The sequence below is a fragment of the Colletotrichum lupini genome, chromosome 3, assembly GCF_023278565.1.
Source record: "Colletotrichum lupini chromosome 3, complete sequence".
In the NCBI taxonomy this organism is placed as follows: Eukaryota; Fungi; Ascomycota; class Sordariomycetes; order Glomerellales; family Glomerellaceae; genus Colletotrichum; species Colletotrichum lupini.
The window spans coordinates 3,911,041-3,933,469 of record NC_064676.1 but is presented as its reverse complement, the minus strand read 5'-3'; the positions used below and the strand labels follow the sequence as shown (position 1 = coordinate 3,933,469).

The 22,429-nt window shown below is 38.7% G+C and overlaps 5 protein-coding genes across 5 annotated transcripts; 2 read left to right on the top strand and 3 right to left on the bottom strand.

The window, feature by feature from the left end:
- Positions 1-2,599: 2,599 nt before the first annotated feature.
- CLUP02_05952 (major facilitator superfamily transporter) lies at positions 2,600-3,971 on the bottom strand (the record flags this gene model as incomplete). Its single annotated transcript, XM_049284957.1, has 4 exons — positions 2,600-3,112; positions 3,163-3,370; positions 3,448-3,580; positions 3,671-3,971. The coding sequence occupies 4 exons, from the start codon at positions 3,969-3,971 to the stop codon at positions 2,600-2,602; spliced, it is 1,155 nt and encodes a 384-aa protein (XP_049142100.1).
- Positions 3,972-4,663: 692 nt separating this feature from the next.
- CLUP02_05951 (uncharacterized protein) lies at positions 4,664-6,213 on the top strand (the record flags this gene model as incomplete). Its single annotated transcript, XM_049284956.1, has 4 exons — positions 4,664-4,867; positions 4,925-5,664; positions 5,730-5,746; positions 5,795-6,213. 4 exons carry the CDS (start codon positions 4,664-4,666, stop codon positions 6,211-6,213), a joined length of 1,380 nt encoding a protein of 459 aa, XP_049142099.1.
- A 7,745-nt stretch (positions 6,214-13,958) lies between these two features.
- CLUP02_05950 (uncharacterized protein) lies at positions 13,959-15,348 on the bottom strand (the record flags this gene model as incomplete). Its single annotated transcript, XM_049284955.1, has 5 exons — positions 13,959-14,132; positions 14,190-14,273; positions 14,354-14,459; positions 14,551-14,650; positions 14,715-15,348. 5 exons carry the CDS (start codon positions 15,346-15,348, stop codon positions 13,959-13,961), a joined length of 1,098 nt encoding a protein of 365 aa, XP_049142098.1.
- A 368-nt stretch (positions 15,349-15,716) lies between these two features.
- On the top strand, positions 15,717-17,238 carry CLUP02_05949 (uncharacterized protein; the record flags this gene model as incomplete). The annotated part of the gene is made up of 4 exons (XM_049284954.1): positions 15,717-15,986; positions 16,062-16,323; positions 16,938-16,958; positions 17,066-17,238. 4 exons carry the CDS (start codon positions 15,717-15,719, stop codon positions 17,236-17,238), a joined length of 726 nt encoding a protein of 241 aa, XP_049142097.1.
- Positions 17,239-19,617: 2,379 nt separating this feature from the next.
- Positions 19,618-21,951, bottom strand: CLUP02_05948 (uncharacterized protein; the record flags this gene model as incomplete). Its single annotated transcript, XM_049284953.1, has 2 exons — positions 19,618-19,871; positions 19,938-21,951. The coding sequence occupies 2 exons, from the start codon at positions 21,949-21,951 to the stop codon at positions 19,618-19,620; spliced, it is 2,268 nt and encodes a 755-aa protein (XP_049142096.1).
- Positions 21,952-22,429: the final 478 nt, after the last annotated feature.

The window sequence follows — 22,429 nt, the reverse complement described above, 5'->3', positions numbered from 1 at the left end:
TAATAATAAAATTTAATTACTAATTAGTATTAGTATCCCTATTATAGGGTATTTAGTTCGAACCGTAGTTAACGAAAAGATTAATTAAACTATCTAGATATTTACGTAGGTATAAAAAGGAGGTTCTAACCGTAAGTTGGGCTAGCTACGATAATCGTAAATAGGGCCCCTAATTGGCCCCTGCGCAGTCGGCTATATACCGCGGTCGAATTAGACTTCTAATCCGACATAGCTATAAGCGACATAGCGCTACTAAACTAGAATATGATCCTAGTTAAGTTGTGTATCGACCTAAAAGCGTATATATTTCTAGCTATGGCTAAACTAGTAGCTCGAACCGCTATCGACGTAAAGAACGTAATATTATAAGTCCTTCCCAGTGCCAATAGATAAGGCGAGGAGAAATTCGCTAGTAGTAGCTACGAGGGCGTTATAATACTTATTATGAGAGATATTAAGGTTTAAATTACTACTAAAAACGCCCATATAGCCACACTAGTCTTTTCGGATAGAGGCGGTGTAAAAGATAGAATAATAGTAACATATAGGTATGCAAAGTAAAGCAAGGGGAATCCGAGATAGAATAGTTACCAGAGTCTCAAACAGCCAAGGTGCTAATTAAGCCAAGGGTAAACAAAAATCTGCATAGGAATACCGACAATCCCTAAGTCAAAGCACCCACTTTTAGGCACCCCCCCCTTTTGGGCACCCCCAAAAATCCCTCCCAGCCACTATATTAAAACCCTACCTATTATTTTAATTCAACATAACAATTATAAAAATCGTCTAAATGCATTCCTTTTTAGTACACTTACTAATTAATAGGTAATAGTATCGTATACCGAAAATAAGCTTTAATAAGTACTTAATATTATTAAAAACGGTCTCTTTATTAAAAGGGCCTTAATTAAGTTCGGGGTTCTTAGGATAATACTTTAAAGTTAAAAAAGAGGCTACTAAATGAGAGTAAGGGCATTCGCAGAGCTTTAGAGGCTTTTTTTATAATAAAAAGATTAACTAGCTTAGTAAATTTATATATAATATTACCTAGGTATTATATTAACTTATAAATAAGTTAAAGAATTTGCTAAGCGAGTTCTAAAGTCCTAGGGGGATAATAAACTACTTAATAAGAGATAAATTAACGCTTTTATTAAAAGGAATTTATTAATAAAGGTCTAGAGAAGTCGTTTAATTAATTCGTACTACGTTAATAAAGCTACTACTAATATAATTAAATAATAATTTAAATTACTTAATATACTAGAAATTAGTAATATTAAATAGGCTAATAGGTATAATATAAATAAGACTAGTATAATATAGGGCAAGGGAGCTAATAGGCTGGTCTTAGGCATAATAAAAGCTATAATAATATAAAATAAAGAGCCTAGTTCGCATACTTAAGTAACGATTATTAAGTATATCTTTATTAATAATAGAGCTATTAAACTACTAGTTATTTATAAAAGAAAGTCGGTTTAATAGTAGTAGTTCCCTTTTTAACTTACTACTTATAATAATTAAAAGTTTATAGTAATAAATAATAGCTAGACGACTAACGAGACTACCCTTTACTAGCTAAAAGAAGTGTTCTTATTATAAACTAAGACCCCCCTTATTAAAGGGCTTAGTAAGCTAAACTAGCCTTAATTATTAATATTAAATAAGTATAGGAGTTATATAATAATAGAATTTATATAGGAGTATTATAAAAATAACGTTTACTTATTATTCTTATTATTATACGCTTCTTATATCCTCTAGCTATTAGATATAGCTATTTTTAGGCTTATTAAGTCTATATATAAAAAGGAGCTTAATAAGGAGGATATAGTAAATAATTCTACTATTATTAAAAAGCGGTACTTTTTAAGCTATTACTAGCTTACTCGTTTAGCTAGTTTAACGTCGTTAAATATACGAAGTAGGTAGAAAGTAACTAGACTATAACTATTTAATATAGCTAAGCTACTTCTTAACCTAATAGTCCTACTTATATAAGTTATACTATTTAAAAGGGGTATAAAAGCTAGGTAAACGACTAGTAATACTAATAAACTACTTAACTAAGTATTAATAACCTTTATTATTAACTAGTTAACTCCTAAAAAGGCTAGCGAGCTCTACGATTACTTAAAGCTATTTATAGAGCTTAGTTTAAATAATAATACTCAACGACTATTATTCTAAAAAATAAAAAAAGCTTTTAGGGAGCAGGCCTATTAATTAGCTATATCTTAGTACTAAGTTCGAGTTCTTAAGGCTAGGATTAAGTATATAAGGCCTAAGAAAAAGAAGACTATATATTTAGACTTAAATACTAAGTTTGCGGATATTTAGAACGTATAAAAAGCTTAGGAGGACTTTAGTAACCGTTTAGTTAGTCCTAATTAACTCATAAGGGTCGAATTACCTAGGGAGAATTTTGATTATATTATTATAGTAGTAGAAGGTAGTTAATTAATTAATTATAGTTAGTATTAATATTTAGATACTATGTTTTATTAGGGTGCCCAAAAGGGGGGGGTGCCTAAAAGTGGGTGCTTTGACTTATATTGCGTTATGTTAGCCAATAGCTCTTCATATGGAGGAATGTTCACATTATCAATGAACAAAGTGAGGTATTTAAGATCTTACCAAACACAGTTGAGTACCAGGCAAGAGACTTCGGCCTAAATCCGGCGCCGCCCCCGAAGCGGAATGGCAGAACTCTTGACAGTTCGGCTTCTTTGGTGGAAACCGGATCGACTAGCATATTGGCCATGGCAACGCTGACGCTGTTAAGATGGAGTTCATAAAGAAGAGTTGCCAATAGAACCAGGAGCATGTTAGTGGTGAAAATGCGACGTGTAGGGAGCTTCAAGTTCTTTTCACTTGGTGTAACGGGAACCCCTGGGGGTGTGGAAGCGCCAGAGTGATCATTCCCGTCAGTCTCCTTCAAGAAACCCATCTCTTCTCCATCCTCTTCTTCTGAGTTTATACGTGAGTACTGAGCGTCATCTGCCTTTCTGAATGGAACCAAGCGGAATATTGACAGCAAGTTCTTGGAGAAAGCGATTCCAGGGTCGAATCGACCTCTTAGAGATTTTGATGTCTGCCCTTCGTCAGTCTAAAGCGAAGCAATAAGTCGAAACTGAGCATTTATTGATGACAACATACCTCTTCAAGAAACAGAAATGCAGCAATTAGGAGAAGAAGCAAGAAGCCGGCGTTCAGTAAGGCAGGCAGTGCATATGGGTGTCTCCTCACAAAACTGTCGTCTTGGCCTGTTGTTTCAAGCTGAACAGTCCAACCTGCCACGAGTGGGCTGATAATTATGGCCATTCGAGTAGCAATTGGTAATAGTGCAAAAGCCCTGGCTTGGAAACTATTTTGAGTATGTCGGTCAGTCTTGGTTGTTTATAATCCTATATTTTCGATCATCCATAATGGGAAACAACTTACCGTTTCTCCTGAACAACTTCGGAGACCATCGTTCTCACCATAGCGACATTCCCATTGGTTATCCCCTCAAAAACTCGAAGGAAGACGGCCTGCTTGAAGCTAGTGATGAAACCAAACAGCGCACAACTTATGACTGTGCATGACATTTAGAAAGTCAGTTGACATCAGAAATTAGATGGATCTTTCGCAACACATATGTGATATCACTACAGTGTTGACTTACATGATCCAGACAAACTCGTTAGCACAACTAGCTTCCTTCCCCCTCTGGGAGAATCCGATACCACGCCCCATAGCAAAGATGAGATAGCTTGCGCAATAGTATAAGCCGTCTGAAGATATGCGGATTGTGTAATCACTTCAGCACTGGATAATGATGGATCAAGTGATTTAAGTTGGTAGTAGATGTACGCTCCGATAGAAACCCTGACGACTGGTTCACTGAATCGTATCATGAAAAGTAGGAATAGCTGGTCTTTTCGTGGTAGAGAAGACCAGCTTACCGATGCGTGACCATCTGACATACTGAGATGTCAAGAGTCTAGCTTTGGCGATATCGTCAGCGGTAGCAGTCGTGTGTTGGTTCGGAGTAATGTGCCATGTAAGCGTTGTTCTTGATGGAGGGCAAAGTTGGCGGATACATGCCTTGGAACTCGAGAAGATCGTTGGCACCACTGACCAGCGTTTATTCGATACACAAGTGCCCGCTCCCTTTACCAATCAAGCCATATCAGCAATATCATTCATCATAGAATTCCAATCTTATGTCCAGCTCCATTCATCAGGCACTGTGCTGATCCTGACAAGGGTGGCTCGTCGGCAAGAACGGGCCAAGGAACTCGGTTGATAAACAGAGTTTACAAGGTACCCGCTCGCATGGGTAATATGCGTAATACGTGGACATGAAAGAAGGACTGAGGAAAGTGAGAAGTTACACGCTACACACTCCAGGGGCAACCAGCATGTGCATCCGACTCATGACGCCGTTGCCGCCGGAGTGTTCCGCAGCAAAGTATCTATCCGTAATTGACCAGGGCTAGGAAGCGCATGGCTCTTCCACGCCGGAAAAAGACAGCGGTCTCCGGCGAGGACTCGGCGACAGCAGGTCATGCTTACATCTTCTACTATAACAAATCAACCTTGAGCTCTTGCAAGTATCTCCGATTAATGTGGAACAGGAGGCAGCGTCACTCACCTCATCCTGTTCATACAGGAAATGCCTCGTGTCACAGGCGAACCGACCTCAGGGGCTCTCTACTCTCCCGGATCTGCGTCTAGCACAGAGGACCTAGAACTAGCAGAGCTTGGGGAAGAAATTCCCCAGAAGCACACCTTGCTCAAGCTTTCAGGCTTGCTCCTGCTCACGTCTCCTAGTCTAGGCCTTCAAGTGTGTTGGTTTCTTTTGACTTCGAGCGGCACTGTCAGTCTTTTCCCCTCCAACCCAACCCCAGCTGAGTGACTGACGAATAGCTCAAAGCCCTACTTGATCTCACTAGGCATTCCCAAATCCATTATATCCTTGGTATGGGTCACCGGTCCTATATCTGGCGCCTTTGCGCAGCCTATTCTCGGTGTGTTCAGCGACGATTCACAACACGCCTGGGGTAGAAGGAAGCCATTCATCGTAGGAGGTTCGCTATGCGCAACTATCTTTCTGCTAGCATTGGCGTACTCAGAGGAACTCACAGCTTGGGCATGGAGTTCCAGTGTTGATCGTTCCGCCAGCTCGGCGCACCTACCGACGCAGATTCTTGCAGTCTTCTCAGTCGTTGTCACTACTTTTGCACTGCAGGCATACGCAGTCGGCGTCAGGGCTCTGATAGTAGATAACACCCCTCCCAGTCAACAGTCTGTCGCAGCCTCCTGGGCCATGCGATGGAACGTGCTAGGAAACGTGGTGCTCTCTTCTGTTGGCTTTGTGGATGCTCAGTGGTCCTCGACTGATGTAAACAGCGATGACCGTTTCAAGTTACTCGCCGTTGTGGTTGCAGCTTGTACCTTCACGACAGTCGGTCTCACGTGCTATTTCATTACTGACCAGAACGTCGCACCTTTGCGTGACCGCCAGCCCTCTTTTGCGCAACATTCATGGTCCATCATCTCACCGACAGGGCTAGCCAAGCGGTGGAAACAAATCCCTCCACGCAGCCGCCGGGTTTGCGAGATCCAATTCTGGGCGTGGGCAGGATGGTTTCCTGTTTTATACTACACGTCAACGTAAGCAGCGTCCGACTCCTATAAAAACTTTTGCGCCCAGTGACTAACTCGTGGACTTGATTCAGGTTCGCTTATGAGACAGGTAGAAGACCAGAACTGTTGAAGTACTTCCAATACTAACATCTCTCAGCCCTTTCTGACAAACTCGAGCAAAGGCAAAGGCAGTTTGGGGAACCAGATCTAGAACTCATCGAAAGTGCAAAGGACTTTGGTTTCTTTGCCTCTTTTGCTTTCGCATTAGGAGCATTCGCTGCGAGTATTTCGCTTCAGATACTTGACCGCTACAAGCCGGCCTTCTCTCGCAACCTCCCCAGAGTCTGGTTTGCATCGCAGTGCTTCTTGGGATACTGTATGCATCTCACCTTTGTCGCACGCAGCGGAACCACGGCGGCCATCGTTGTCGCCATGATGGGATCCACGGCTGCCGTAACGATGTGGGCTCCATTTGCCTTGATTAGCGCAGAGATCTCTGAGCTATTCGTTGGAACGCAGGACAGCGAGGTTGCATGGATCCTAGGACTGCATAACATGGCGATATCCCTCCCTTAGATTGGCTTAACTTTAGTTTGCGCAGTTATCTTGGCAGTTCTAAAGGTTCTCGGGGTCGAGGATAGTGTGGCCTGGATCTTTTGGCTATCTAGCATTGTTGTATTTTGGTCAGCGTATCTAATTCATAAGTTACATTGACTGCGGTTTATGGAAGATGTCGCAACGATCTCATTATCCAGGGCTGATAACTGTTCAGGCTTGTATTTAGAAGCTAGTTACATTTATTCCTAAGAGTCAATGGAGATGTGGCCATGAACGAAGATCTTTGAACGTCTTTTCGCTCGTGTCTCCAAGTGTTAGTATCCCTATTACAGGGTAGTTAGTTCAAACCGTAGTTAATAAAGAGATTAATTAAACTATATAAATATCTGCATAGTAAGTATAAAAAGGAGGTTCTAACTATAGGTTAGGCTAGCTATAATAATTATAAATAGGGCCCCTAATTAGCCCCTACGTAGTTAGCTATATACCGCTTTTAAATTAGACTTTTAATTTAATACTAACTTTCTTTTTCTTTTATTAATTTAACCGCTATAGTTAAAGGTATAATTTAACCTCGGGCCCGTTTACTAAGTCGTCTCCCTTTCTCCCTTTCTCCCTTTTCTTTATTCTTTTTATATAACTTATCTTTTTATTTATATAGTAGTTTTTTTATTACTTATAAATTACTTTAATCCCTTATTTAGTATTACTTTTATAAAAGCGTTTATAAAGTTATTTTTATTATTAATCTAATAAATCTTAAGTATCTCGCGCTTTTTATATAATTACTTAAAAGTTATAATATTAATTATAAACCTCTTTTTTTTATCGTTCTTAATTTAATAAAATATTTATATAGTAAATAAGAATTAATATAAATAACTATTAAAATAGGTAGAAGGCTAATTTAATTAGTAATTTTTTTTAGCGTTATTAAAATTATATAAGAGAGGTTAACGCTATTAATTATACTATATACTTCTAACGCTAATATACTTCTTATTATTTACTTATTTTTAATTAATGAGTAGTGGATTATATTACTATATATAGTAAATTCGCTCTTACTTATACTCTTATTAACTAGGATAATAATATATTTTAATTATAAAGTAAGGTTGTTATTATTCGTAAATAACTTATTAATAAAGACGTAGAGCTTACTAGTTATAAAGTTAATTAGGTAGTAAATAAGACTTCGATTAAGATTTATTTATTATTATTTAAGCTACTTATTAAGTATTTTAACGTTTTGTTTAGTTAGATCTATAGCCTACGCTACTTTAATATAATTAAAAGTTACCTCGGGCTAATAAATACTTATAATATATACCCCTCGCGCGAGCTTAGTTTTATACTACTTTTTAATATTAATTACGTTTAGATTAATAAAGTTAATTTTTTTATTCTACCCCTTTTATTAAAAGACGACGGTTTCTTTTTTAATTATAAAAATCCTATTATTAAATACTAAGGGGGTATTTATTATAAGGATTTTTTTTAGCTTTATTATAAAGCCCGCTTTTTAAAGCTCTTTATTTTATTTTTTTATAAAGTTAATATTAAATAGGCCTAATATATTATCGGTTTATATTTTAACGATCTTAAATTAGTCGTTTTTATACTCCGCGATTAGTAAGTACGGGTCGTACGTAAAAATAATTATTAATAATTAATTAATATAAAAATCGTAATAAGTAGTTTATTAATAGGTGCCCGATTCTACGAGCCTATATAGTAGCTTAAGTATTTTAATAATCGTGCTTTTTAGGTACTTATTAGTTATTTCTTTTAATAAATAGGCTAGGATTTTCCTTATAAGCCCTGTAGCCGATTAGGTATAGGCCTAGGTAATATTATAGCTCTAAATTTTATATCTTTCTTTTTATAGCAATGCTATTAGTATTATTATTAATTATTAATTATAGCGCTATATAGTAGGCGATTATATAAGTAGCGTTGCTTTTTTAATATTATCGTACCCCTAAATTACGTATCTAGACTTTTTGTATAGCTAGGGTATTTTTTTTTTTAATTTTATAAACTATTTATAATTTAAATATGTAGAGGTTTATATATTTTTTTAGGTTATATAGGATAAATTAATAGACCTCTTAATTACGAAGAGTATCTGCTTTAATAAGATTTAATCCTTTATATAGTTTTCTAATAGTTATAATTACGTTTTCTTTATATAGTTTAACCGCTAGCTCGAAATCAGCTTTTTTTTACTATATAAAAGGTGTTAATTACCTCGTTGTTAGTAATAAATTATTACGTTAGGGTTTACTATCGTAGTTTTTTACGACGTTTTGCTAGTAATATTAGTACCCTTTTAGTAATTTCTTTTTTTTTATCGTTTATTAGTATTGTTATAACGATTTTATTAAGGATAATTTTTTATGCCTCTGTTATAGGTTATATAGTTTTTTTTAGCTTTTCTTTTTTTTATAAGTTAGAAATTACCTCGTTAGGATTTATATAGTACGGTCTAACTACTATAATTAATATTTCGAATAGCTAATTACGATTTTTTATAATTATATAAGAGCGCTCGTTAATAGAAATTAACTTATATAGCTTAGCCTATTATTAAGTAATTTCGTATTATACTTATATATTTAAATTTAGTAATATATTTAGATTATTTCTTATATTAGGCTTATTATACGTAGTAATTACTTTATTAACTTACCTTTTTACGCTTACTTTATATAGTGCTTATATTACTTTTTTAATTACTTAGGCTCGTTAGCTTATGCTTAGTAACGGTAGCAAAGTTAAGGTTATTCTTAAATATACTCTAAATATTAATAGCGTTAGTATAAGTCTATTAGGCCCTATAGTATTATTATAATATTTAAGTACTATTTAGAGGTATTTATTATTAATAAAATTTAGATTTTTTTTTTAATAATTTTAAACGCCCTTTTTAACTACTAATATGCTCTTTTTACTTTTTTAATACTATAGTATGCTTTAATAAGTACGACTTTTAGTTATATACTATAGGCCGTTATATTATCCTTAAATTCTATTAATTTAAAGCTAGTACTAGCGTTAGTTTTAATACCGTTTAGCGGTCCTTAGTATATATCGATTTAGCTTTTTTATAGGGCTACTTATACTATTTTTATTTATAAATCCTAGAGAAATTACCCTATTTAAAAAGATATAGCTATATTAATTATATATAGTACTAGCCGACTATTTAAATAGAAAATATTAATAACGATTTTTTAGTTAAAGTTAAGCTTATTATATAATTTGAATTTGAATTTATATAGGCTTTATATATTTATTTAATATTAGTAATATACTTTTATTAACTACTTTAGCGCCCCTATTTTAATATTATTATTATTTAATTACTTTAGGAGGTTATATAGCCTTATAACTAACGGGTACCCGAATTTTTAGTATAGTCTTTTAAGCTTACTTTTTATTAAATAATTAATTAATTTCGTGTTATTAGTAAGCTTTATAAACGTATACCCTTATTATCGTTCGATTATTTTAAAGTGCTTACTACTAGAGATTTTATTTTTCGTATTATTAAATATAATACTTAGTTAATTTATGTTTTTTAAATATAAGAGAAATAGGGTATTAATAAGTAAAATATAAAAAGTTACTATTCTAAAGTGCGTCTCTATTTTTATTATACTTAGGGTAATGATTTTTTTACTTAAGCCGAAACTAATTTTTATAATACCCGCTATTAACGTATTAAGTATTACTAGCGCGAGTTTTATAGCGCTTAGAATTACCCTTTTTTTCTAATTAATTATTATAATACCTTAGTATTTAGGATAATCCTATAAAAATCGTTTAGGCCGTACTTTTTACTTATATAAAATACTTATACGAGCTTAGTATTTAAGGGATCTAGGTAATATAAAAAAGACCCCTTTAGCTACCCTTAAATATACTTAGTACTATATTTTTTTTCTTTAAATATTAAAAAAAATAGCGTTTTTTTTTTAATTATTAAGAGAATAGGCTTTAGCCCTATTAGATTTACTTTTTTAGCTATTTTTATATTTATTATTTAAAGGACTTTTTTTTACTATTTATAAATAAAAGCCTACTTATTAAGAGCTTTTACTACCCTCTATTTATTTAGCCTCGTATATTTTTTAAAAGTTAACGGGGCGAAAAAAGAGTAGTTAATATTATTAATTTTATTATAATTTAATTTATTAATATAGGGGGTAAGATCTTTTTTATTTTTTAAATTTCTTATAGGGGGTATATACTTTAAGCTATTATTTTAGCTACCGTTACTAAGTTCTGTACCCCCGGATTTTTTTTTTTATATAATAAGGAATTAATTAAACTAATAAAGGCTAGTTTTACCGTTTACTACCCTCGACTTTTTATACTATTTATATAATTTAATACGCTCTTTTTTAGAGTAGTTACTTAACTAATATTTATTTTTTTTATAAATATAATATTACCTTTTTTATTACCCTGCCCGTAAGTTAAATTTTTATTTATTTAACAAATCTAGGCCTCTTTACTAGCGATTATTATATTTAGCCTCTTTTTTTTTTTTTTTATATTTAATTAACTTAATATTATTAGTAAGGGCCGTTATACGCTTAGAAATAAGTTTAGCGCAGTATTTTTATTTTAATATTAAAGCTAGATCTTAGCTTTAAATAGAGCGTTTTATAATTTTTAAGTACTTAATATAGGGTTATTTTTATTTTTAATATACGTTAAACTGCGGTATAAAGATATTTAACTTTTTACTTATTTATCTTCTTATTTAGCTAGGTTTTTACTAGCTTATTAATTTAATTAATAAGCTTTTTAAGGATTTTTATTTATAATTTGCTCTTTATTATCTTAGCTATAAATATAAAAAAAATTACTTATAGCTTAGATAGGAGCTCTAGGTTTTTATCGTAGGTCTCGAAGCGGCTTTAAATTATATTAATTATACCAAAAAAGTCGTTTTAATTAAAATTACGTACTGCTTCGTAGTAATAATTAGAGGCTTTATTTACGAGTATAATATTAATTACTAAATAGTACTAATATTCCCTAATTCTAACTTTTTTATAGTAATTATAAAATATTATTAGGGTTTTTTATAAGACCTTATACTTCCCCTTAGAATATAATTTCTTTTTTAAGAAGATTTTTTTAAGGTTTGTAAATTACTTCGTATTTACTACTAGATTATTAGTATTTATATATAATTCTTACGTTACTACGTATTATTAATAATTTTAAGTTATTTACCTCTTTTTTTATTAACCGATTAGTACTGAATTTTACGTTAGTAACGTTAACAAGTTATAGATCGAAATAAACAGAATTATTAATTATTATACTTTTAGTATTATATTTTATTTTAGTATATTTTTTTATAATAATAGATTTTTGTTAGTAATTATAGAGAGGAAATCTGGGTCGTTTACTATTTTTTAAAATTTATTAAAGCGATTATACGCTTTATTAACCTATACCTAGTTTTATAATACGAATTCTTTTTTTATAATTATTGCTATTAGTATTTTATATAGCTTTTATAATTATAATTGCGCTAATAATACCCCTTACCTATAGAGGAATTTATTAACTACTTTTACGATTTTTAAGCTTACGCTTACGAACTATTTATTTAGCTAATAGCTAAAGTTATTTACGATTTTATAAAATAGGGGTTATTCTTATAGCCCCTTTTTTTTATAAACCTTAGTTAAATAGATTAATACTATATTAATTTACTTACTATTAGGCTAATTTGTAATTCTATATATTTATATTCCTTAATAGTCCGGGTTAATATTTACTTATTTATAAGGGATTAGGATTTTATTTAGGATTGGGTTTTATTTTTATTTCTTTTACCTTACCTTACTAAGGGTCGTGCTTTAGCTTATACTTATATTAATAATTACTAATATATTTAATTTTAATAGGGATATATTTAATTTGCGCATTAGGTATAGTAAATCCGTATTTTTATTACTTAACGAATTTATTAAAGTCTAAGAGATTCCTACTTCCTCTTACTATCTCGCTATTATTCTTATTTTTACTTTTTTTAGTAATTATTACTACCCTTTTAGATCGCTAGCTATCGTATTTACTAAGATCCTTTTTTTTATTTAGTATAAAAGGGTAGGTTTTAGTAATTTTCTTTTATAATAATAGCGGTAGACGTTTATATTACTATAAAAAAATATAATAATTAGTCTTAAGATTTTTATTAGTTACTAATTTTCGCTATTTTATATATTTTTAGCCTCTTAAGCCTTATACTCTTTATAACTTTTAAATAGTTTTTTTTTTAACTTACTTTTTTTAGGGTAGTATTTTATAAGAATAGTTAAAAATAGACGTTATATAGCTTATAAAGGAGCTATATAGGCTATTAAGAACCGTATAAGCTATTAAGTATAGTTAACGAAGTTAAGCCCTCTTTTTTACAAAATTATAGATTTTAATGACTTATTAAAAATGCTTATTTATTACTTATACGCAGTGGGGTTAGATATTTTAAAGATTTTGTTTTTTACGGCTTTTTAGTATTTTATTTTATATTTTTTGAGTAGTTTTTTTTATAGTTTAATTATAATTAGGTAATTATCGTTTATTAGCGATCCTTTTTATTATTTAGTTAATTTTTTAAAATTAGTAATTTTATACTAAGAATTAGTATAAAAAGAAGCTTTTTAGTAGCTCTTTAGAGGATTTTTTTTTTTTTTTAAATTCTCGTTTTTTTAACCTTTTTTTAAGTTAATAATAATTTTAATAAGAGGTTATAGGATTACTTTAGGGTAGCTACTTTTTTTTTAAGTTAATCTCTAAGATCTATAATATTCTTAACTCGATATTATTAAGATTTTTAAATCCTCTTTTCCTTTATTAAACCGTCTTTTATATTATATTTTTAAATAATATTTAGGAAGTAGTTAAGGGAGCTATAAAGAAGTTATTTAAATTATAAGCTTAAGGTCGTACTTATAAAATTTTCGTAATAATAGATTTTTTTATATACTATAAATCTCTTAATTTAATAGTTTTTATAGGGTTATTTTTATTATTAAATAAGAATATTTACGTTTAGAGATTTTTTTTTTTAATTATATAGTGCTTTTTTATATTATATTATTAAGCTCGTTCGTTATGCTAATTAATTAGGTAAGTAGTCGTTACGTAAGTATTTCTTTTTACTAATTTAACTAATTAATTTTTAATTACGGGCCGGTTATAAAAAAGTTATTTAATAAAAAAGCTATTCGGGGCGATAGTAAAAGGCTAGTTATTTAAGCGGTTTTATTAATTAATATAGTTTAACGTAGTAAACGTTAACCTTTTATAAGTAATAAAGGGCTATAATTACTTAATTTTATATAGTATTTAAGAATTATTTCTTTTTTTATTTACTTTTATAAGGTTAATTAATATAAATCTCTTATCCTATATAGTATTAAGAAGTCGTTTTTTTTATATAGCGAGATATTTTACCGATTTATAATAGTGGAATTTAATTATTAATTAGTATTAGTATTTTTATTATAGGGTAGTTAATTTAAACCGTAGTTAACGAAGAGATTAATTAAATTATATAAATATCTGCGTAGTAAGTATAAAAAAGAGGTTCTAACTATAAGTTAGGCTAGCTACGATAATCGTAAATAGGGCCCCTAATTGGCCCCTGCGCAGTCGGCTGTATACCGCGGTCAAATTAGACTTCTAATCCGATACTAAGTATTAATAACGATGCTATTTACTAGACCCTAGTGCTCCGGCTTCAAGGTACGCAGAAACTTGTCAGTATCGTGGACATCAAAGTCAAGAGTTCGCTTGGTAGCCCAAGCTTGAAGCTTGCTAAAGTCGGTGCATTGGCGATGTCCGGTCCTGTTAGCCTCAATGTCCATTATCTCCTTACCCTTGATAGTCCCCCCTTCTTTCTAATGATATGTTCCGATCGATGTGTCTGCGTTGCATATGATACCTTGGATAAGTACGTTGAGACAATGAGCTAGATGACCGGGCTTGGTCGAATGTCCACTGCCATAGTGATCCATGTATTGGGACTTCCAAGCACTCTTCTGTTGGCAAGTCAGTGACGTGACAGCGAAGACGGTGAATTTATTCTCGGGAATGGTAAATCAAGGAAGACGCCACTTACAACACAATGCAACATGTGGAAAGACTCCAAATAACCGATATACCCGCTTCCGTCTTTGAGGGCGAGCGAGGTCTTTTGCATTCTGTTCATCTCATCTTCGGAGAACCTGAGCATGAATGCTTCATGGAAATTTTAGGATCTGATGTAGCGAATGCTGAGCTGTGGCGTTGAACTCACGTTTCTCAAGTTATTCCCACGCCTTGTCAGCCTCAGGGCCGGGCGGACCGGTGAGCACGTTGTCGGGCAACATAGGGGCTTCCTCCTTGACTGTATAACGAATAGCCATCTGTGCCGGTGCTACGACATTCGATATCAGTATCATTGCATGACCATGATACTAGGCGAAGGGAATTTGTCTCACAGTAGGCTCTTTCGAGCACTGCGGCCTCTGGCCCGATGTGCTTCCCAACATCACTGATGTTGTAGATGAGGAACGCAACGTTGAATCCCAAGAAGATAACATGGCTGACCCAGAGTCTCCTTCGCCAGCGGGACTCAGTCGATCGGTCTTGCCGCAGTCTCGATCTCTCAGCCGGGGCTAAGTCGAAACTGGAATCGCCATTTTCGCTCGGTAAGAAGGGCTTCGCATCTTCAGAAAGAGACGACATGGTGTGAAGATTCCTAAAGTGTGCAAGTCTAGGTGTGGCAGCAAATAGCACGTCTAGGTACTCTCGAGTCTGAGGTTGACTGAGACAGGAGACTCTGAAGGGTGCCTCAAGGACGAAGAGGCCGGCGTCAGTCAAGTCAGGCAAAGGTGGCAGGACGAAGACTGCCCAGGCAGTCGGTCTAGACCGGTTATCGAAGGAGGGTTCACCGTTACCTTCTGGTAATACCAGCATCCACCAAACCCACACCCAGGCTTGGAGATCGGAGTAACGGCACAGAGGAGGCAGAATTAATTCTTGGGGTGTGTTCATGATACTAGGGTACAAGATTGACGTTCCATCTGCTGACAACAAGCCTTGGCGTGAGGATACTTCCCGCCCCAGGATCATGATGTGACGGTCTTCCTAGCCACCTGATATCTGATGAACTCTATCTTCCGGGCCTCTCACCTTTGTGGCATAGCGTCTCGCATCCGGTGGGAGTCTTTTTCGCCTACTGCTAATTCTACACCAAGGGGCTCTCTTAGAGTAGTTTTAGAAAGCAAAAGATTCACCAAGTATTACTGCCCACGCAGAGATTCGTGAGCAGTCTGTACAAACCATCAGATATGGCCGGCCGGCCTCCTCCAGATTGACAATGTCTCCCCTTCCGTGGCAGCGCGGTCACTCGTACTTTCTTTTGACGAACTCACCTATTCCGTACCGACTATCGTTAATGCTGCCTGCAGCGCGCTTGTGAAACAACGACCACACAAGACATGTCTACAACACCTGCAGTCAAGTATAAGCCGGTCTCTGACGACGGTTTCGAGGACGTGAAGACCGACGACGACCACGAAGAATACCCCTTGGATCAGAGAAAATGGAACTCCTGTAGAGGCACATCAAAGTCAAGGAGAGCACTCCAAATACTTGCTTCACTCCTCATCCTAGCAATTTATACGTGGGCAGTACTTTACTATGCCCGTGAAGTCATCTACAAGCCATTCTGCCCTCGACTCACTACACCAGACACGGTACATGTATGGGTATGTTGAACAACTTCGGAGCAATTCTTGAGTTATTGTTGTTTCTTTCACTGACTAGACCGTCTCTCTTTCCAGGACAAGGTTGAGTTCAACCCACAGCCCGTAAATCCAGTGACGCCAGGTCATGACCACCCACTTTTGGGCAACCCGAGCCCAGAGGTAGATGCAAATTGGTCTGCATTACTTTCAGGCAAGCCCTTTGTGTCGGTTGATGTGGCGCCTCGACACCGGTTCACTAATCAATCGCAGCGTTTGCCAACCGAATCCCGGAATCCGAGGTACACCGACTTGGCATGGAGGCAGATGCGATACCTTTCAACGATGGAGAAGGCGGCTAGTAAGTAGTCATACAAGAATAACGTTTTTGTTGGCAGTACGATCCGGCTGACTGTATTGAAGTCTTGGGGGCCTTGCTATGGTGCATAACTTACACTGCATCGTAAGCCTCGATGTCCATTCTCCCGGCGACGTTTCGAATGCTAAAGTCTTACTCCGTTGTAGAACTATTTATACCAGGTTGCGCATAGAGAGTACTATTACACTCCCAATACCACGGAGAAGGAGGATGCAACTCAGAAGAGCCATATTGGTCAGTTGAAGTCCTAGAAGAATGCGTGCTTGAGTCCGGACTGGATCCCGGCGGCATTGATGTACAAATATGTGAGAGAACTTGTAGCTGATTCCGACTTTGCCTCAGGACACTGTCTCCATCATATCATGGAGTCCGTGAAATGCCAGGCAGATTTGACCCCCGTTCTACTTCATTGGACTCTCCACGATTTCCACTCGGTCATTAACTGGGACGGTGTCGAACGTACCTGTGCCGACTGGTCACAGTTGATGGACTGGGGTTCAGAGCATTCCGTGAGAAAGTCTACTTCCATATCTCAATTTACAGGTGAGCAAAACTGGAATTAGGATATTGAGGGTGGCTGATAAAGATCTGTGTAGACACGAAGCATCCAATTTACGGTAAGTTTGCAGTGGTCGCGGCGTTGAAACTCCTACGTGTCTCCTCTGTTCACCACTCCTCGAGCAGTCCCAGCACCAAATTGACTATTGCTGATGATTGCCAATAGGAAACTTCTTAGACGAACACGGCAAGTTCAGCTGGGTAGATCAAGAGGGAGGTGTTGACTATAAGGAGTTTTTCAAAACGCCAGAGTACCAGGAGTGGGCAAAAGAACAGGGGCTCGCCTCAGGAGAGGCCGCGGCGGAAGAGTATCTAAGGTCGTTTTACGTCAAGCAGTGAGATATAGTATCCAGTCAGAACAGTCTCAAGTATCATGTGGGCCATTGGTTGATCTTGAGGCATCTATATTGCACATCAGCTATTGTTGGGAAACAAATGTTTCGTCAGTGATCCGTCTGTTGGGATAGAAGGAGAAGGTTCTCTCAAATGCAGCTTCCCCATGGAGTACACTTAGAATCTTCCAATTTCGTCTTTATGCAACGGTTCTTGGATGTTCTTCTCTGACATGATAACTAGAGGTTGGACACTTTATTGCGACGTTGATAACACCCGTGCCTCCGAATTCCTAGGGAGAACAGGCTGCAGGCATTCTATACCAAGCAAAAATAGATGAGAAATAAGCAGACGCGGTCTTCACGCTGAGATCATTTGTCTTAGTTGGCAATAACAATTGCTGCCGTGACATCTCAGAAGCTGACAGACCGTGACCTAGATCATCGTCGTGGTTAGGAAAGAGGTAGTTGTTGCGATTGAAGTGCACTCGCACCCAACGAGATGACAACTACCATTGGAAGGTTTGTCATATCAACGTAATGAAGAAGTCTCCTCAAGGGTAAATCGTCTACCCTCCGGAAAGACACGGCGCTACTCTGAACAGCTCACACGATGATGCTTTCCCGGACCTAATCAACAACTATCACTTCTTTCAGGTTCAGACGCAGTATCCTAAGCAATGTACTTCCGCCGAGAACTGCCTGATGCAGGACTTCCTGGCGATGAATGAATGCAGGGCAATATCCGTGAGCTTTGCAACAGATACAGATGTAGGAGAGCAACAATACATAACCCGTTACAATTACACACCACCCGGCAAGCTACCAAACACCGTGTTCGCAAGAGACTCGCTACACAGACCACCATAGAAGGCAAACCAGACCAAAACATCTCAGAAACAAACGACACACCACGGAAAGCCACTTTGTTTGAAAGAACAAAGATCTCAGCCCTAAAAAATGTCGCAGAACATATTTTCCCGTCCCCCAACCAAGTCACAAAAGCCGCGCGCCCTCAATTTATCCGTTTCCTCCCACAATCCGAAGAAAGGGACGCCATGTCAACAGGGAGAAAACGCTGACGAGTCTGACGAGTCAAACAAAGAAAAGTGTGCGCCCCGAGCTTTCTCAAAATCTCTTACACGCCTGTCGCCTGCAACCTCAATGACACGCGGCGCGGCGGCAGTATCGCCGCAAGGCGAAAAGCAAAGACCACAAGTTCAACGTCTCTCAAACCCAAACCCGGGCGCCTCATCCCCATACATTTCACCTATATGGGATGTCAAGCTTGAGAAGGGGAAACCAGAAACCAAGACTGGAGGAGGGTGGGGAATTTCTCATCAACGCCTCATCGGGCCTACTTGGAATCAAGCTTAGTCTTGGCACGTCACACGCCAAAACTTGAGGCATTGGAAGACACACGTCTTTCGTGTGTATACGCAACGGCGATGATCCACAATGGGGGAGCCTCTGACGCTGGACCGGATTCTGAATCACCGCGAGGGAAAAAAACTAGGGAGGTTCGGCCGAGTACAGACGAACACGTAACGCAAGTTGAGAGGGACCTCTCAAGGGAAACCTATCTCGAAAATTGATGAACGAGGCACTCAGTGGCCTAAACAACCCAAAGAGCCGGGATCAACCAGAAACCAGACAGCCACCACCGCTGTGAACGCCATCGTCTGATTCTCGCAAGTCACTCATCAAACACAAGATTACAAAGCTCAAAAACGCCTGTCCGAGACAGGGGATTATGGTATCTCGTATGTACAGGCTCCTCTGAAGGCTCAGCCAGGCGTGTACACACCCGCGCAACTCTTGTCTGTCTTGAATCGCAATGTGTTTCCCCCCTCTCCAAACGCCTTGTTCAATGGAATTCCCAGGCTAGAAATTCCGACCATGATTAGATCATGAAGCACCCGTTTGTGCCCGGATTCTCATGCGATGCAAATGCAGTTTCATGAAAGCCCCCGCCTTGGATGAAGAAAAAAGACCAGAAACAAAACGAATAGACCGAAAATTGGTGGGAGACGGGAAGATGAATAGTCTTTGGGTCGTCAAGACAGACATGCTTTGCCCCTTTCTTCAACGCGCAGCGACTCCCCTCACTGCATCCCGTCAACACCCGCCCATAGTTCCAATCCTCTTTTGTAGATGCCCATGGGTGCGAGAAAACGAAGAAAACCGGTGATATGCCAATTGAAACGGCTCTTGTCCGTTATCCAACCGTCGAGTAACGTCGGCAAAAGTCTGCCCTTGAACATTCTCCGGAAATAGAGGCGCCCCTCCTCGTCATTATTAGTGAAGTTGAATTTTCTTGACCTCCTGTCCAACGCCGGTGCGTTTTGGTGTGATCCCGTCGATACGGCTCCTTGAGTGTGACTCCTCACATCACAATGCAATCCTTGTCCTTATCCTTCTCTTCGCCGCCCTTCTTGATCTTTCCACTACGGGGAGGGGCGACTTCCATCGGGGTGCCGCCGCTGACAGCTGCCTGGATAATTGCCAATCGCTGTTTCGCGCGCTCATCGCCTGCGTCTGCAGCCTTGACATACCAGACATTGGCCTCCAAGATATCACGCCGGCAGCCGATGCCCATCTCTGTGAAGTAGCCCACAGCGTACTGGGCCTTGACGAAACCTGCATAGGTGTGATTAGCCTTATTGCCTCATTCAATCGATATTTTGCAGAAGTCTCTCAACTTACCCATCTCGGCTGAACGGCGAGCCCACTCGTAAGCTTCTTCTTCGTCCTTTTCCAAGATCGGTTCCGCACCGACCATATACCATGCACAAAGGCCCATCATAGCACCGGCATGTCCTCGCTCAGCAGCACCAGTGTAGAAGTGCACGCTTAGTGCTGGATCGCGGGGGCAGCTGAGCTTCCCATGTTCATATGCCTCACCCATGCGGAAGTTGGCCTCTGGGTGGCCAAGTTCTGCGGCGGCGGTGAAAAGCTCTGCTGCGTAGACCTCGTCCTTGAAGATGTCGTCACCGTAACCCGTCTCGTACAAGCAGGCCAGCTGATACGGAGCTGCGCTGTAGACAGCATCGGCAGCCTCTGCTGCGAGCTTCATCCATTTGATACCCTCGCGGTACCGCTTCTCTCCCAAATCACCCGAGAGACAAGCCTTGCCGAGTCGGGACATTGCGCCAGGGTGACGCTTCGACGCAGACATGCGGAGGAACTGGACAGCCTTAGCAGGATCTTTGCGGCAACCCCAACCAAACTCGTAGCATAGCGCCGTGCGGTAAGCGGACTCAGCATGACCATGCTTTGCGGCGAGAACGAAGAGGGAGAACGCTTGGTTATAGTCCTCCTTTCCTTTGCTAAACAGACCAGAGGCGTATCCATCTGCGAGGTAGTATTGAGCAAAGGGGTATCCACCGCTGGCCAGCTTCTGGAGTATACCCTTTGCCTCTCGCAGGAGGTCGTAGGGAGTTGATGATGCGGAATTCTTTGGGCTAGAGTTTGCCTTGCGAGGTGCTGGCTCGCTAGGGTCCAGGCCTTGCTCTTGAGCGGTAGAGATGAGGAAAACGGCAAAAGAGTATTGGATAGAAAAGTCGTTTGTCTTCTTGACGTTTTGACGATACATCTCCAGTGTTTTTTGAGCTCCGAGGAGAGATGCATTGTTACCAACGGCATTGCGCAACTGGTTGTTATCAAAGCTGATCGGGGCAGGTGCTGGCTGAGGGTACGGCACGTTCAGTAGCTCCGCGTATGATGCTGGTCTCGTTTCCGGGGACCTGCGAGTGCCTGATGGTGTCCGCATATGTGATCCTCCAGGCATCAGATTTGGGGATCGCCCTCTGGGGGCATAATCCGAGATGGCAGAGTAGGCCGACGAAGGTCGGGGCATGGAGGTCCTTCTGGTGAAACCGGTAGGCGTCAGATGACGGTTGACGGGGGTTCCATCAGCGTTGAGGCTGGGGTTCGAAGAGGAACGACGAGCGTCAAGCTCCTGAGGAACACTAGAGACACGCTGAGGAGGAAACTCCTGATGGTGGTAGTACTGAAACATGGGGACAGAGTTGTTCTCTGGCATGTTGCCCTCCATTATCGAGCTCTCGGGAGACTCGTCTTTGTATTCGGATGACTCGTTGATGCCAGAGACGGAGCTCGCGCTTGTCGTCGCAGAGGACTGCGCCGATGCCTGCTGTTGGGCGTTGCTCGAAGTGGTGGTGTTCGATTCCCGACTATGGCGATTGGCATCTTGAGCTCTTGCGCTGTGAGCACTGAAGCTGTCTGATCCATGGGTCCCCCGCTTCGGCCTGTAGCCCTGATCATGGCCATTTTGGTGGGGGGTGAGAGAGCTGGCTGGACTCAAGTAATCGGGTTCGGCAGTGTAGGAGTTCGACGTTTTGAGAGGAGGCAGCTTATTTCTGTCATGGCTTTGCATTTGTCGTTCAGCCTGGTCGTAGCCCGAGGTATGCGAAGGAGGGGTAGGGGCGTTGTATTCTCGGGAACGATCAACTGTAGAAAACTCTGCTTGGTAGGGTTGTGCCAGCTCGATGTTGGCATTGGATGGCTGGGCCCAGTTCTCGGCTTGAAAGTTCACCCTGACAGGAGAAGCGGGAGCGTCCCGAATTCTTGCCGACACCGATTTGCGGCCGGCGTCGTCGCCCAAAGTAATACGATCGGGGGAAATGTGTTTTCGAAGATGGTTCGGGCTTGCAGTCGGAGTCATGACGGGCGGTGTCGGAGCCGTCGTGGCTGCCATTGAATCGCCGAAAGCTGGACAGCAGGGTGTCTGAATGTTTTCTTGTCGCAGGAATGTCGATGTGAGGCAGATTTGGTCCAACTATATTATGGTTGTTGTGTAAGCCCTACACAGCGCTTCTTTTTTTGTTGATACCAAAGGCTTGTTCTAGGACATGGACAAGGAAGGAGACAAGATTTTGGCCTTGGTAGTCGTGCAAGGTGTTTCTTCGTTGTGAGGGAGGCAAGGGGAAAGGAAGCCGTCGTTGAATGTGGGCTGGTTGTGTTTCTTCCTCGGCGTGCCGGATAGGAACGAATGACAAAGATGCGCGGGGAACCGACTAAGACGTTGCGTAGATGGACAAACTAGAAACTGAAGACAAGGAGAAGAGAAAGCAGATTAGTGGGAGCAGCTCCAGGGGAGAAAATGCCAAACCACCGGCGTGTATGAGTTATTGATCAAGTTGAATACTGGTAGGCATGGAGTTGAGGGTTTGGAA